Source organism: Oreochromis niloticus, linkage group LG4 (assembly GCF_001858045.2).
Source record: "Oreochromis niloticus isolate F11D_XX linkage group LG4, O_niloticus_UMD_NMBU, whole genome shotgun sequence".
Lineage (NCBI taxonomy): Eukaryota > Metazoa > Chordata > Actinopteri > Cichliformes > Cichlidae > Oreochromis > Oreochromis niloticus.
The window spans coordinates 10,768,620-10,780,351 of NC_031969.2; the positions used below are offsets into that span (position 1 = coordinate 10,768,620).

Below are 11,732 nucleotides of genomic sequence, written 5' to 3' on the forward strand. Positions count from 1 at the left end.
CTGATCATTTTTCAGTGGACTGCATTTTTCTTTCAGCCTGTGATCGTTACAAGCTAATCCATGTCTGGGAAAATGGCTGCAAAGGTGTGCAAAGGCTCAAAGATCAGCCTCATACTGGATTTTTCCTTTATTTAAAGCCAGATTCATACAAAATAAAATACTAATGAGTAACAAGTTTCATAAATACAGAGACGATAAATAGCCAGACACCCCCGGTTCCCCGAAAAAAAGAGAGCTGTGCAAAACAAATGTTTTTCTTTGATTTTATTTCACAATTTGATGCATTTAATGTGTCCTTTGTTATAATACCACACACAAATGTCAACTGGCTAAAACAATATAAAACATAACTTCCACAATTTTCCGTTATTTATATTATGTACATGCACTCATATATTTAGAGGCAAAGAAAGAAAAATATCTCAGGCCATCTCTCACTCTCAAGTGCACTTTCATTTATCTTGTTTGCTGGCTGAGTGGCCATTCCAATGAGGATCCTTCAGCTTCAGTTTTTCCACGTGGACTTGAGTTTGGACTTTTTTTTGTGAGCACTGTGGCATTAAATAACTGGGTGGACGGGGCCAAAAACAAACACACAGCAGTAGTTTATAACCTTTACGATGCAACTTTTCTACACAGCATGTTTGGAAGGTGATGACACACTGATGTCAGATGGGTGTAAAGTTTGTTATGGTGACAGTTTCTCTTTTAGGTGTGTTTTTTTTTTTAACACCATGTGGTTTCACTGCAATAAAAGATTATCAAGGCTCAAGGGAGGAACCAAAGGCCTGACTTAAGCGCCTTATTACTCCAAAGTCAAGCTATGGAGGTTATGTTTTCAGTGTTCAACAGGGGGTATTTCTTCCCTGTCAAACTTGTTTTGGAAAACTCTCCAAATACTTTTAGTGGCCTTGGTGGAAGTCTGCACTCTCTCCCCTCCTGTTGCTTCTTGTTACCCTCCTAAGTGCAACGGCTTAGCTGAGCACATAAGAAGTGCCAGGATTGTCTTTCAGGTGCATTTACGTTTAGATGGTTTTTGATGGGTCATTGACAGTTTTCTTTAAGTGCTTTGTGCCAGATGGTATGCCCGTGTAATGGTCACGATAATGACACAGCGGGTCGAGAGAACAAAGGAAGAACAGACTCCCGTTGTGCTTCTGCTTTGTCACGGTGAGAGCCCACATTCATGAAACACTATCTACAGTACTCCTGGCCTCTGATGGTTTGATAAAGCGTTTAAGGTTACCAATAGGGCAAATCTCTGCTGAACATCACACTGAGTGGGTTGGGCATGATGTCTTACTTTTACAGCTCTGTCAGCACATTAGTGACACGCAGTTTTATTGGAGGCATGACCAAAACTGGAGATATGGATCGTACACATATTACAAATGTCATACTGACAGCAGGATTATCAGTTATGCACTGAAAATGCATAAACACTGGATTTTTTTTTTGAGGACAGGTAAAATGTATGATATTACTGAATTGTCAAAAGAAGGGAAAAAAACAGGCTCACTTGTAGCCTGTATCAAAAAATATATTTAGAATATATTTAGAATACTTAAAAGTGGATTCTTATTGGAGTGGTCCTTCAGGTGCTGCCTGCCACCTGTTTGTGAGCTCCCGGTTCAGGCTGCTCAGGCTGAGTCGAGGCCGCCTCTCCGCTCTATGTGGGGGCAAACTTCTTGGCCTGTGCCCTTACCCTCTTCTCGTAGTCCATCCTGTTCTGACTGAATGATCATATGAAAAGAAAGTGATACAACAGCATTGCAACCACACTAATAACACATCATGGTGTAAAACACAGGTGTGATTTCCTCTTAAAGCTTATAAAATTATATTAATTTTAACTTGAATACAGATTTGACCTTTGGCAAATAGAGGCCTGTTCTTTATGTAAAGAGGCTGATGCAGTTAAATGCGCACATCTGGTAATGTAAAGAGCTAGCATTTCAACTCAGCAGTTTTCAGCCATGACTTTGCTTATAAGAAGCGACGTTTGATTTGGCAGATATTTTTACGCCGGATGCCCCTCCTGATGCAACCCCAAAAGAATGTCTATCTCTGGGGATCAGTCATTTGTTAGGCTAATTTGCAAACCACAATCACTTAAAAAGCAAATGTGGTTATTAGTAGTCATCATGTCGCTATCGAACCACATGACATTGCTTAATAATATCACAACATTGCTTAACAAAAAATAATAATAAAAATTATAATAATAATTTCTTTCTTGATTCTTTGTTTGAAGAATCCACTGAGTAAATCAAACAACCACACCTACCAGTAAATTGTGTAAGCTTCCGCTTGTGCTGGATCTTGAATGTTGGGCTCATTCAGCAGCTCCTGGATTCCCAGAAGAATCTAAAAAACACGGCAATACAACCATAATCACATATAACTTAAAAGCAAAGCAGCCAACTCCAATGCCATTAAATTGAATCATTATTAAGGAACACAGGGCTGTATAGAGAAATTGCAGATGCACTCCTTTTATGCTCCAACAGTGTGAAAGTAATAAGTTTATTAGTCATGAAAACAAAGCTGCATTTGTGGTGAAGTATGGAGGACGAGTCTATGAACACAGGAGCCTTCAAACCTGTTTGATGGTGATAGCAGGTCTCCAGTCTTTGTCCTCCTCCAGGATGGACAGACACACAGTGCCTGATGGGTAGACATTTGGGTGGAATATCGGTGGTTCAAACTTGCCTGAGGACAAATTATTGAAGACAAAGTTGTACAATGAAGCACGGGAACACTGACGATATCGGCCACAAAATACATTAGAATCACTATAAGAAACCATCATTAGTTAAAACTAAAATCACAAGAGGCTGTGTGAAAGTGAATTTACACAATAGTGTTATTTTCCTTTAATTTTGTCTCGAAGATCAATAACAGGCCTTTGAGTAAATCATGGGATTATAGTGCTATTGTAGCACTGTTTCCCAACATCAGAGAGGTACATTTACGCATATAATATACAACATGTGCTTCAGAGGTTAACAGCACAACGACACCAGGGAATTCTAGGATTGAGCATTGGCTATACACTTTCAAATCGAATGCTGTGACTAAAAACATGACGCTGTCTTATATATGTAGAGATGATACAGTTATTTATTTTAGAGTCATGCTTTGACCAAAGCAGTTTACTGACCACACCAGCTTCATAGCCTGACGCTGTTTTTAAAGTTTCTGCTTCTGCTGTCTGTAACTTTCTAATATCAAACATTACACCGAGCCCGTCCTTTTTCTAACCATGTATCTTTTTCATTGTTCTAATGGATTATTTCTGCTACAAAAGCTTTTATATTTTCATATAAAGGAAAACTACAAGTTATTTTATTTGTTTGCAGTGTTTCGCTTTAAACTTTCCTTTAATCCTGTTCTCTTTTTGTCTCTAATGTGTGACTTTCTGTATGAGTTTAATGTTCTGCTTTTTTTGCTCGCTTCTGTAAACCCTGTTTTTAAAGGTGCTGTTTGAATAAAATTTTTATTATTATTATTATTACATACCAAGAGTGGAGACAAGAGATAAGGCGTACTCACATTTGGGTGGAGATGAAGGGTAGTCATCCTTGAACAGCATTCTGAGTTTATACAGTCCTCCTTCCCACAACGTCTAACGAAGAAGAACGAAAACAACTGTGTCAGCAAAGTCACTGAGAACATTCCAAGGTTATTTAACAACGGCAAAGGAGCGTTACAAAAGTAACTGCATAGACAAAACATTTCTAAATTGGGGTTTTCCTTCAGCTCATCTTTTTATTCACATTGTTTGGGAGTACAAGAAAACACATACAATGTTTTAAAAGCATCACTTCCTAGATGTTAACACTAGTTTTGCCTTCACAGTAATTGTCGCCACTACTCTTGACTGTAAAGTTTTGCTATTAAAGCTTGTGAAGAAAAGCAATGTTACTTTTTATTTGAGAAAAGAGTGGCTTGAAGTTGTTTTGATGATTTAGCCGATGTGTAATACTTCAAAAGAGAACCTCGAATAGAAGCAAATTACTCAGTTTGTGTGTCAAATGTATCTGATCAGCAATGAAGACATCCTGTAATTTAGCAGGTTTCTGTCCTGCATACACAACTGTAGTTATACTAAAGCATAGCACAGATTTCTACTTATCAAAAACACAAGAACATGTAGAGATTTCAGACAAATAAAAGAAGAGACTGTAAATGCTCTCACTGAACTAGGACTGTTGGTGCTTATGTGCATGGGCACGTGCAAAAGGCTCAGTGTGATCCTGTTTAGTACTAATGTGCAGAGGGTTGGGTAATAAAGTTGGTGATGGAAATGGGGTTTGCATTTTATGTGTGTGCGAACAAAGTTTGTGCTTAAAATCCAGCATCTTAAAGGCCTCCTGCTGGTTATTTCCAACTCTACATCCAGCTCCAGGTAACTTACTCCTTTCTTCCCTGGGATGGCACACTCCCAATTCATCAGGTTCATGGTCCCATCTGGATTCTTAGTGGGAACAGCAACAAATCCCTGTGTGGTTTACATGACATGCAAAACATCAGCTGCCAACCCGAGTCTGGTTTGTGTCAGAAACACTCACAACAGTTAGTTTCAAAAACACTGGACATGTAGTTGGTGCAGATGACAGATGCTTACAAAAGGGTGGTCTTTTCTCCAGGCTTTGCGCTCCTGGGACAGTCTGCTAAGAGCGATGCCAGACATTGCTGCTCATCAACGCCCCCCTGTGGAAAAACAACCCCAAAACAAATTGATAAAAGGCGAATCGTTAACAGGCGGGTAATGTCCATGGTTCTACTAAAACAGCGACACATGTTTAGCTTGTTATTACCACAAGTATGACTTGTTTATGAGTCCTGCTGTAACGCAACGCTAAGTACAGATGAGCTCCCACAATGCTAACATACGCTACACATGAATCACCTCGCATTACTGTGGGTCCACTGTCTAATAACATCACTTCTAGTAAACTCACCTCGTGTTTTATTTGACTAAATACCAAAAGTGAAGTTATATAAGTCTCAAAGGTGGCTTGTTTGCTTCGCTAATGCTAACGTTGCCTCCGTTACGACGGCGACCGAAAAAAACACACCCTTCGACGGTAAAAAAAAAAAAAAAAAAAAAAAAATACAACCGGGCTAGCTAGGCTACTAATGACCAAACCGGAAGAACAGTTTCTTTTATCAACATTACTAAAAACACTTTACTCAGATTACACTGGAGGAATTTTTCCCACAGTTTTGTAAAACAATGTGACTCTGAAAACCGTTTCGCCTTGCTAGCCTATCGCGAGGAAGGACCCCAATTTGTTTATCTCGTTAGGACCTTCAGGCAGCGTAACGGGCAGCCTAGTGACACACGTCAGAGATGACGTGATGCGTAGTTCACAGCCGTCTAGTGATTTAATCATTTTGAGTCACGTCCAAACCCAAAATGCATCACTGGTCACGTCGCATTTTTATATTTACTTTAATAAAAACCCACCTTTGTCTGACTGATTTTCATATCACCTGGATAGCATCATTACTAGCAGTGATAGTTTTATTGTGCACCATTCCATCATTCACATCTGCTTATCTGATGCATGATAAGCAGGGTGTTGCAGATGCACGTCTCCCAGTTTTATCTTGTGTGATCCGAAGATCCTTCCAGGACAGGTGAAACCTGCTATTTGTGTCTCTACCTGCTAGTCTTCATAAATCTTTACATGCCCAGAAAATGTCCCAGGGAAAGCTGGCACTTTTCAGTGCACAAGCTCTTGAGTTCCTCAACCTATGGACAAAAATTATGCTTATGCTTCAGCGGGAAATATATGTTGTAATGTAAAATCTAACCTAACGTGCACCTCCTGAAAAATGTAACTACAGTTCCAGTTAATGCAGCCTGGAACTACTGTGATTGGCCTGTTCAGCATCGTTGACTCCTCCTGAGCATCTCCAGCTAGTAATTTGCTGCAGTATGAAGAATAATCATAGCATTGGTAAAACGACTCAAAAATACCAGATTCCTGGAGGGAGATTGCTGAAAGATCCAGAATGAACATGAAGGAAGGTACGAAGAAGTGGAAAAACCTGACAACTGCACAATAATTAACAAGTAATGCACCACACATGAACATAAATGAAGACAAACACGTCAGCCACTTGGGAAGTTGATTTTAGGCTCTCCAAAGACTCCCTGCAGAAATCCAATTAGCAAATTTTGTTTGCCTTGGTTATGAATCTTTACAATAGATTCATTTAACCTTCATATGATTGCATGTAATCTATATCACAACATACCTTTTAGGTCAAATATATATATTAATGAGGGTCAAAATAAAGGGCAACAGTGATATATCTGCTGCCAGTTACAGAGCAGAAAGTTTGATTTGTTTTTAGACGATGCGTTCAGCTGCTGCCTCATTTTCAGCCTGAGAAGAATCATTTGAAATGAGCTGTTCGTTCCTTTTCGCCCAGTTGGATCGCTCTTTTATTCCGGACTCTGCATTTTTTTATTTACCTCAATGAGACATAGCAACAGCTGACATCATACACAGTGGCTAAGATTACCCCTTCGCTACATTGTTAATGAGAAACAAAGTGCTACTCTAGGAAGAATAGGGTTGGAATAAATATATAATCTGATCAATTTTTTATGAAGCTTTCAAAACAGCAGTCCTCATGATTGATTTACTGATTCTTTCTCAAACTGTAAATGCGTATTAGTGCACTTACACTTCCTGATCACCTACATGGTGTGCACAGAACAGCTGCACGTAGCTCACCCTGGCGTGAGCTATAATCCATAAACTTTATTTTGTAAATCGGGCATCTTTCCAGACACCTCATATAAAACTGCAAGAACCGGCTCAAACTGGTTTCCATTTCCTCTGTGTCAGCAATCCATTTTTTTTTTTTAAAAAAAACAAAGAACGCTGTGCGTGTTTTAGAAAAAGCTGCAGTATTTTTAATTAGATTTTTATTATCATTATTATTATTTCTTGGGTGCACAATAACAACGAATTACATTTCCAAAACTTGCAACTTTAACACAGTCCCATGAAGTGAAAGCAAAACATCGAGACATTTTAACCTACAGCCCCCCTAAAAAAAATCAACACGATCTGAAACAACATTATTTCCTACAACCCTGCAAGGTCACCTGAGGAAGCTATATCTGATCAACAGCGAATTTTGCCCTGTGTGGCCTTCTAACAAAGCTAAATATTTACTTTACTTGTTACCCAATGCACATTTTCCTCCACCTCGTGAGCTAGACTTACTTTTAAAAGAAAAAGAAGATACCCCATCAAAACGGAAGCACATAACATATTCAGTTTATTGTAATGGAAAACTAATGCATCACTGTTGGTTAAAGAAAGAACCAAAGCAAAACATATGAAATGGAACTTTAGAATGTTACATTTGCATAAAACATTACTTATTAATTATCCGAAAGGTTTCTGACAGCTGAGGAAACTTACAACCTATAGTGTGTATAATATCCTCAGAAAAAAAAAGAAGGACATTAAGGTGTAGGTTTAAAGTTTAGGCACAATCTGCTGTCACCGTGTTGGTGCTGTTCCTACAGCATAATAATGCATGTTGCTCAAGGACAATCAGTGCAAGTGACCAGTTACAGCTCTGCGACTTTGATAAAAGATGGAAAAAAAACCCAAAACAAAACTACATCTTTTTAATTGAACTCTAACCTTTAAAAGTGTGTAAAACAAATGTGTGTGTGCCATGGGGGAGATGCAGTGGTTAGAATTGGTGCCACATAACAAGAAGGTCGTGGGTTTGAACCCACCTCCTGGGGGGAGTTTGGGTGTTATTCACCTGTTTTTATGGGTTGTCTCCAGCTTTCTTTCACACTCCAACAGTCCTAGGTTAACTGGCAATTCTAAATGTGCTGGTGCGAACATGACTGGCTGTTTGTGCTGCTTAGCCTTAGACCTATCAAGGGTGTTCCCTCCGCTTCTTGTCTTGACACCTGGGCTCCTGTTAACCCAAAGCAATTTGTCTCCCCTTCATAACATTTGTGAAAAAATATGTTCCTAACCCTAACTAAACAGTTTAAGCCAACCAAGCTGTCAGATTAGCTTTCAAAAGTTATGTGAGGGGAAATAAAGAGCAAAGTCTGAAAGCAATCACCTCACACATCTATGCAACTGGTCATTTGCGATCGTCGTCCTAGAGCAACACTGTGATGCTGTGGGAGAAACACCAACATGGTCAGGTCAGATACACCTGTAGCTTATCTCTCTGTAAAGAAGTGACTTTCCCCTCACGCTTTCTTTCCCTCCCCCTCTGAGATGATAAGCTCTGGTGATGCCTTTTGAAACCATTCGCACCAGGAGCCATCATAAAGGCAAACCCCAGGGTGCCCGAGCTGGTGGGCGGCCAGAATGACTTGACACGCCGTGACACCTGAGCCACAAGAAGCCCAAAACGGTCGCGTCACGTCCACCCCTGCATCCTTGAAAATCTTAGCCAGGCTCTCGGCATCCTTCACCTTTCCAGAGGGATCCAGTAAAGTTGTATATGGTATGTTGATCGCTCCGGGGTAATGTCCAGGCAGTATGTCTGTGAGCGGGAGAGAGAAGAGGGAGAAATTTAGGGGACGTATCAACATGTGACAGATTTTCAGCTTAAATTTCTTCCATAGCTTTTGGCAGCATCTCCTGGATGTCATAGTGAACCACCAAGATAGAAGCTGAGCACACAGTATCTGCTGGTTATCTCCACATGGCTCAAAAGCTGTAATTAGCAGCTGAAATAAAATTTGGGTGATGGCTTTCTACATGGCTCACAGTTTCTATCAGCAGTTGTTTTGTGTCCCAGCATCCCTGAGCTGAGGCAGCCACGTCAACCCAGTCAGCCATTTTATTCTACTTTTTCCAATGGGTGGGCTTTAGCCTATCCCAGCTGTCACAGTGCAAAAGGCAGGGTGTGAGGTAATGGTCCTAACCACTGCTCCACTGTGCTTATGGCCACACCGCCCCAAGCACATGGATCTCATCTGATTTTCAGACAAAGCTGAGCAGGGTTGGGCTTGGGAATATCACATGTTGTAAGCTCAGCAGTGTCAGTGACTTTACTTCACGTCCAGATTGGTTTTGCTCGTGCCAGTTTTTTTTTTTTGCTTGAAAATATTTTGTTTTTATTAGCTTCAACATAAAATCTGCTTTTCTTAACTATTAGAACACAAAGGGCGAGATTCAAGAAGTTAAGAAAAATATTAAAGGACAAATGGGCACTTTAATCACAGTCGTGTAGACATTCCAGGTGCCGATTAAGAGCCATCTGCTCATCTCCCCAGTAACACTTTACAGTTCCTGGGGCATCCCAATGTGTACCCAGGCCATAGGGGATATAGAATCTCTCTCAAGCTGATTTTGGGTCTGGGCTGGGGTCTCCAAACCAGGTGGAGCAGCGTTTCTGGAAAACTTCCAAATGGAAAACTACAGGATCTTAAGCAGCTGCCTGAAACACCCCAACTGGCTCATTTTGGCACAAAGGATCAGCGGCTTCGCCCTATCTCTGAGGGTGAGCCAACCCGCCCTGCACAGGAAACTCATTTCAGCGGTTTGGATTGCCAACCGTTTTCTGCAGTTTTACTTTATTTTAACAATATTTGTTTTTTAGTTATCAATTATCATTAGATTTTTTTCTTTTCGTTTCACATTCCGCACCTACTTCAGATTTTACTGAAGTATTTCAGTAATTTTGCAGTAATTTTACTGCTTCTTGTTCATTGACAAGAAGCAGGAGCAGAGGGCACGGCCTTTGATAACAGCCAAAGGTTTCCAAGATAACAGCCAGTGTATACGGAGTACCTTAAAAACAAAGTACAAGTACCTCTAAAACTCACTGCTGTTTCAAAGCAAAGATTGCTTAAGCCAATTCGTTTTCCTGCACTTTCTGTAAAAGTAGCTATTAAATAAAAAGTGCTGATAGTAGTATTTTTGAAAGCATGTTAACTTTGGAGTATTGCACAAAGCACTGTGTACACGATAAATGACAGCAGCAACATGTAAAGTATGCAAAGCAGATCATCTTTTTTATTTTGATGCAAAACCCTACATGTTGTATGCTCAAAGCTGTTTTTTTAACCCTTGGAGAACTAACACGACTGGCAGATAAACTGTTGGCCTCTTCTTAAGTTTAAACGCTTAAAGTCTGACTCACCCTCTCGGGGCTCTGGCTCAGTACCCTTGAACCTGCCAGGAGACCTGGCGTCCACAACCTGGACCTGCTTGGTTCTGATGTTTTCCAGCACGTCCTCGTAGCTTTTAACCCACGACTGGTTCAGAGTGGCCTTAAACTCTCTGCTCTCCGGCTTCAAGTACTCGGACGTCACCGGATAGCCGTCAGCCAGCCAGTTCTTGAAGCCACCATCCAGCAGCGACACCAAACTGTGCCCGAACAACCGGAACATCCACCACACGCGGGGCGCGCTGTACGCCCCGGCGTCGCTGGTGTCGTACACGACGACGTGCGTGTCATTCCCGATGCCCAGATCTCCCACATACTGCGAAAAGTAGCTGGCAGTTGGCAGCATATGATCAAATGCAGAGCTCTTGTCGGAACATTCGTCCAAATCGAAAAAGGACGAGCCCGGGATGTGCTTCTGCGCAAACTCCTCTCTGGTGTTCCGTTTGGCTTTCGGCAGGTACCAAGAAGCGTCGAGAACGCGAAGCTTGGGACCGATCAGGTTATTTCTGACAGCATCTGCCAGCCACTGACCTGACACAAGGGCACGGGTACGAGCCGCCATGACGAGCCTCTGCACGAAATGCAAACCCGGAGCGCTAGAGGGAAGTCACTGTACACTTTTGTTTTGGAGGAGCGAACAAGTTGGGCACGTAAAGATCACGTGGGAGATTAAAACAAACAAACAAACAAACAAACACTGTAGAGCCTGATTATAAGACGGCGTATTAAGGCTATATTAAGAAAAATAAAACACATTATTGATAATCGACATTTCGAATTACACTCCAGGTTAAGACGGTTAAAACTAACCTAGACTAAACTTTAAAACTATTCAAACTATACATATATATATATATATATATATATGTATATATATATGTATATATATATATATTTTTTTTTTTTTCCGGAAATGACAAACTGAAAAACTAAGCTTCTCTCAGTGGCTATTTGTTAGGTTCAGCTGCTCATTAACACAAATATCTAATCATCCAATCACATGGCAGCAACTCAGTGCACACAGGCATGTAATGTCGACATGCTCAAACTAAGCAAAACAGGGGGATGAAAGTTTAATTCAAGTGACTCTGAACATTAGTGACACACTGGTTGGTCTTAGTATTTCACAAACTGCTAAGCTGCCCACCTGAGTACAGTTGCTGACCATGTCCATTCCCACCTTGTGGCGACAGCAAGTTAACGCACCACATCACAAAGCTGAAATCATCTCAAACTGGTTTCTTGAACATAACAATGAGTTCACTGTACTCCAAAGTCAGCACATCCTTTGGTATGTGGTGGAACTGGAGAGTCACATCATGGAAGTGCAGCAACTTTGTGACACTATCATGTCAATAAAGACAAAAAATCTGGACTAAAATCAAAGAATCAGAAGTGTTGTAACTTTTAAATTAGAGTGTTGGAGCACCAGAATAGCTTCAGTGTGTTTTCCAAGAGCTATTTCCTATTTTGGTGTCTGATGATGGTGGTGGAGTGCTGTATAACACGAGGGTCCTCCCATAGAAGGTCTGCTGGGCTGA

At 40.8% G+C, this 11,732-nt stretch overlaps 2 protein-coding genes across 2 annotated transcripts; both read right to left on the bottom strand.

The window, feature by feature from the left end:
* Positions 1-249: 249 nt before the first annotated feature.
* LOC100700085 (SUMO-conjugating enzyme UBC9) lies at positions 250-5,315 on the bottom strand. The gene is made up of 7 exons (XM_003443133.5): positions 4,968-5,315; positions 4,631-4,716; positions 4,421-4,504; positions 3,556-3,628; positions 2,603-2,712; positions 2,288-2,367; positions 250-1,733 (listed from the first exon to the last, which is right to left on the bottom strand). Exons 2-7 carry the CDS (start codon positions 4,694-4,696, stop codon positions 1,670-1,672), a joined length of 477 nt encoding a protein of 158 aa, XP_003443181.1. The 5' UTR covers positions 4,697-4,716; positions 4,968-5,315; the 3' UTR covers positions 250-1,669.
* A 1,801-nt stretch (positions 5,316-7,116) lies between these two features.
* Positions 7,117-10,823, bottom strand: mpst (mercaptopyruvate sulfurtransferase). The gene is made up of 2 exons (XM_003443226.5): positions 10,165-10,823; positions 7,117-8,559 (listed from the first exon to the last, which is right to left on the bottom strand). Exons 1-2 carry the CDS (start codon positions 10,751-10,753, stop codon positions 8,261-8,263), a joined length of 888 nt encoding a protein of 295 aa, XP_003443274.1. The 5' UTR covers positions 10,754-10,823; the 3' UTR covers positions 7,117-8,260.
* Between the last annotated feature and the right edge of the window lie 909 nt (positions 10,824-11,732).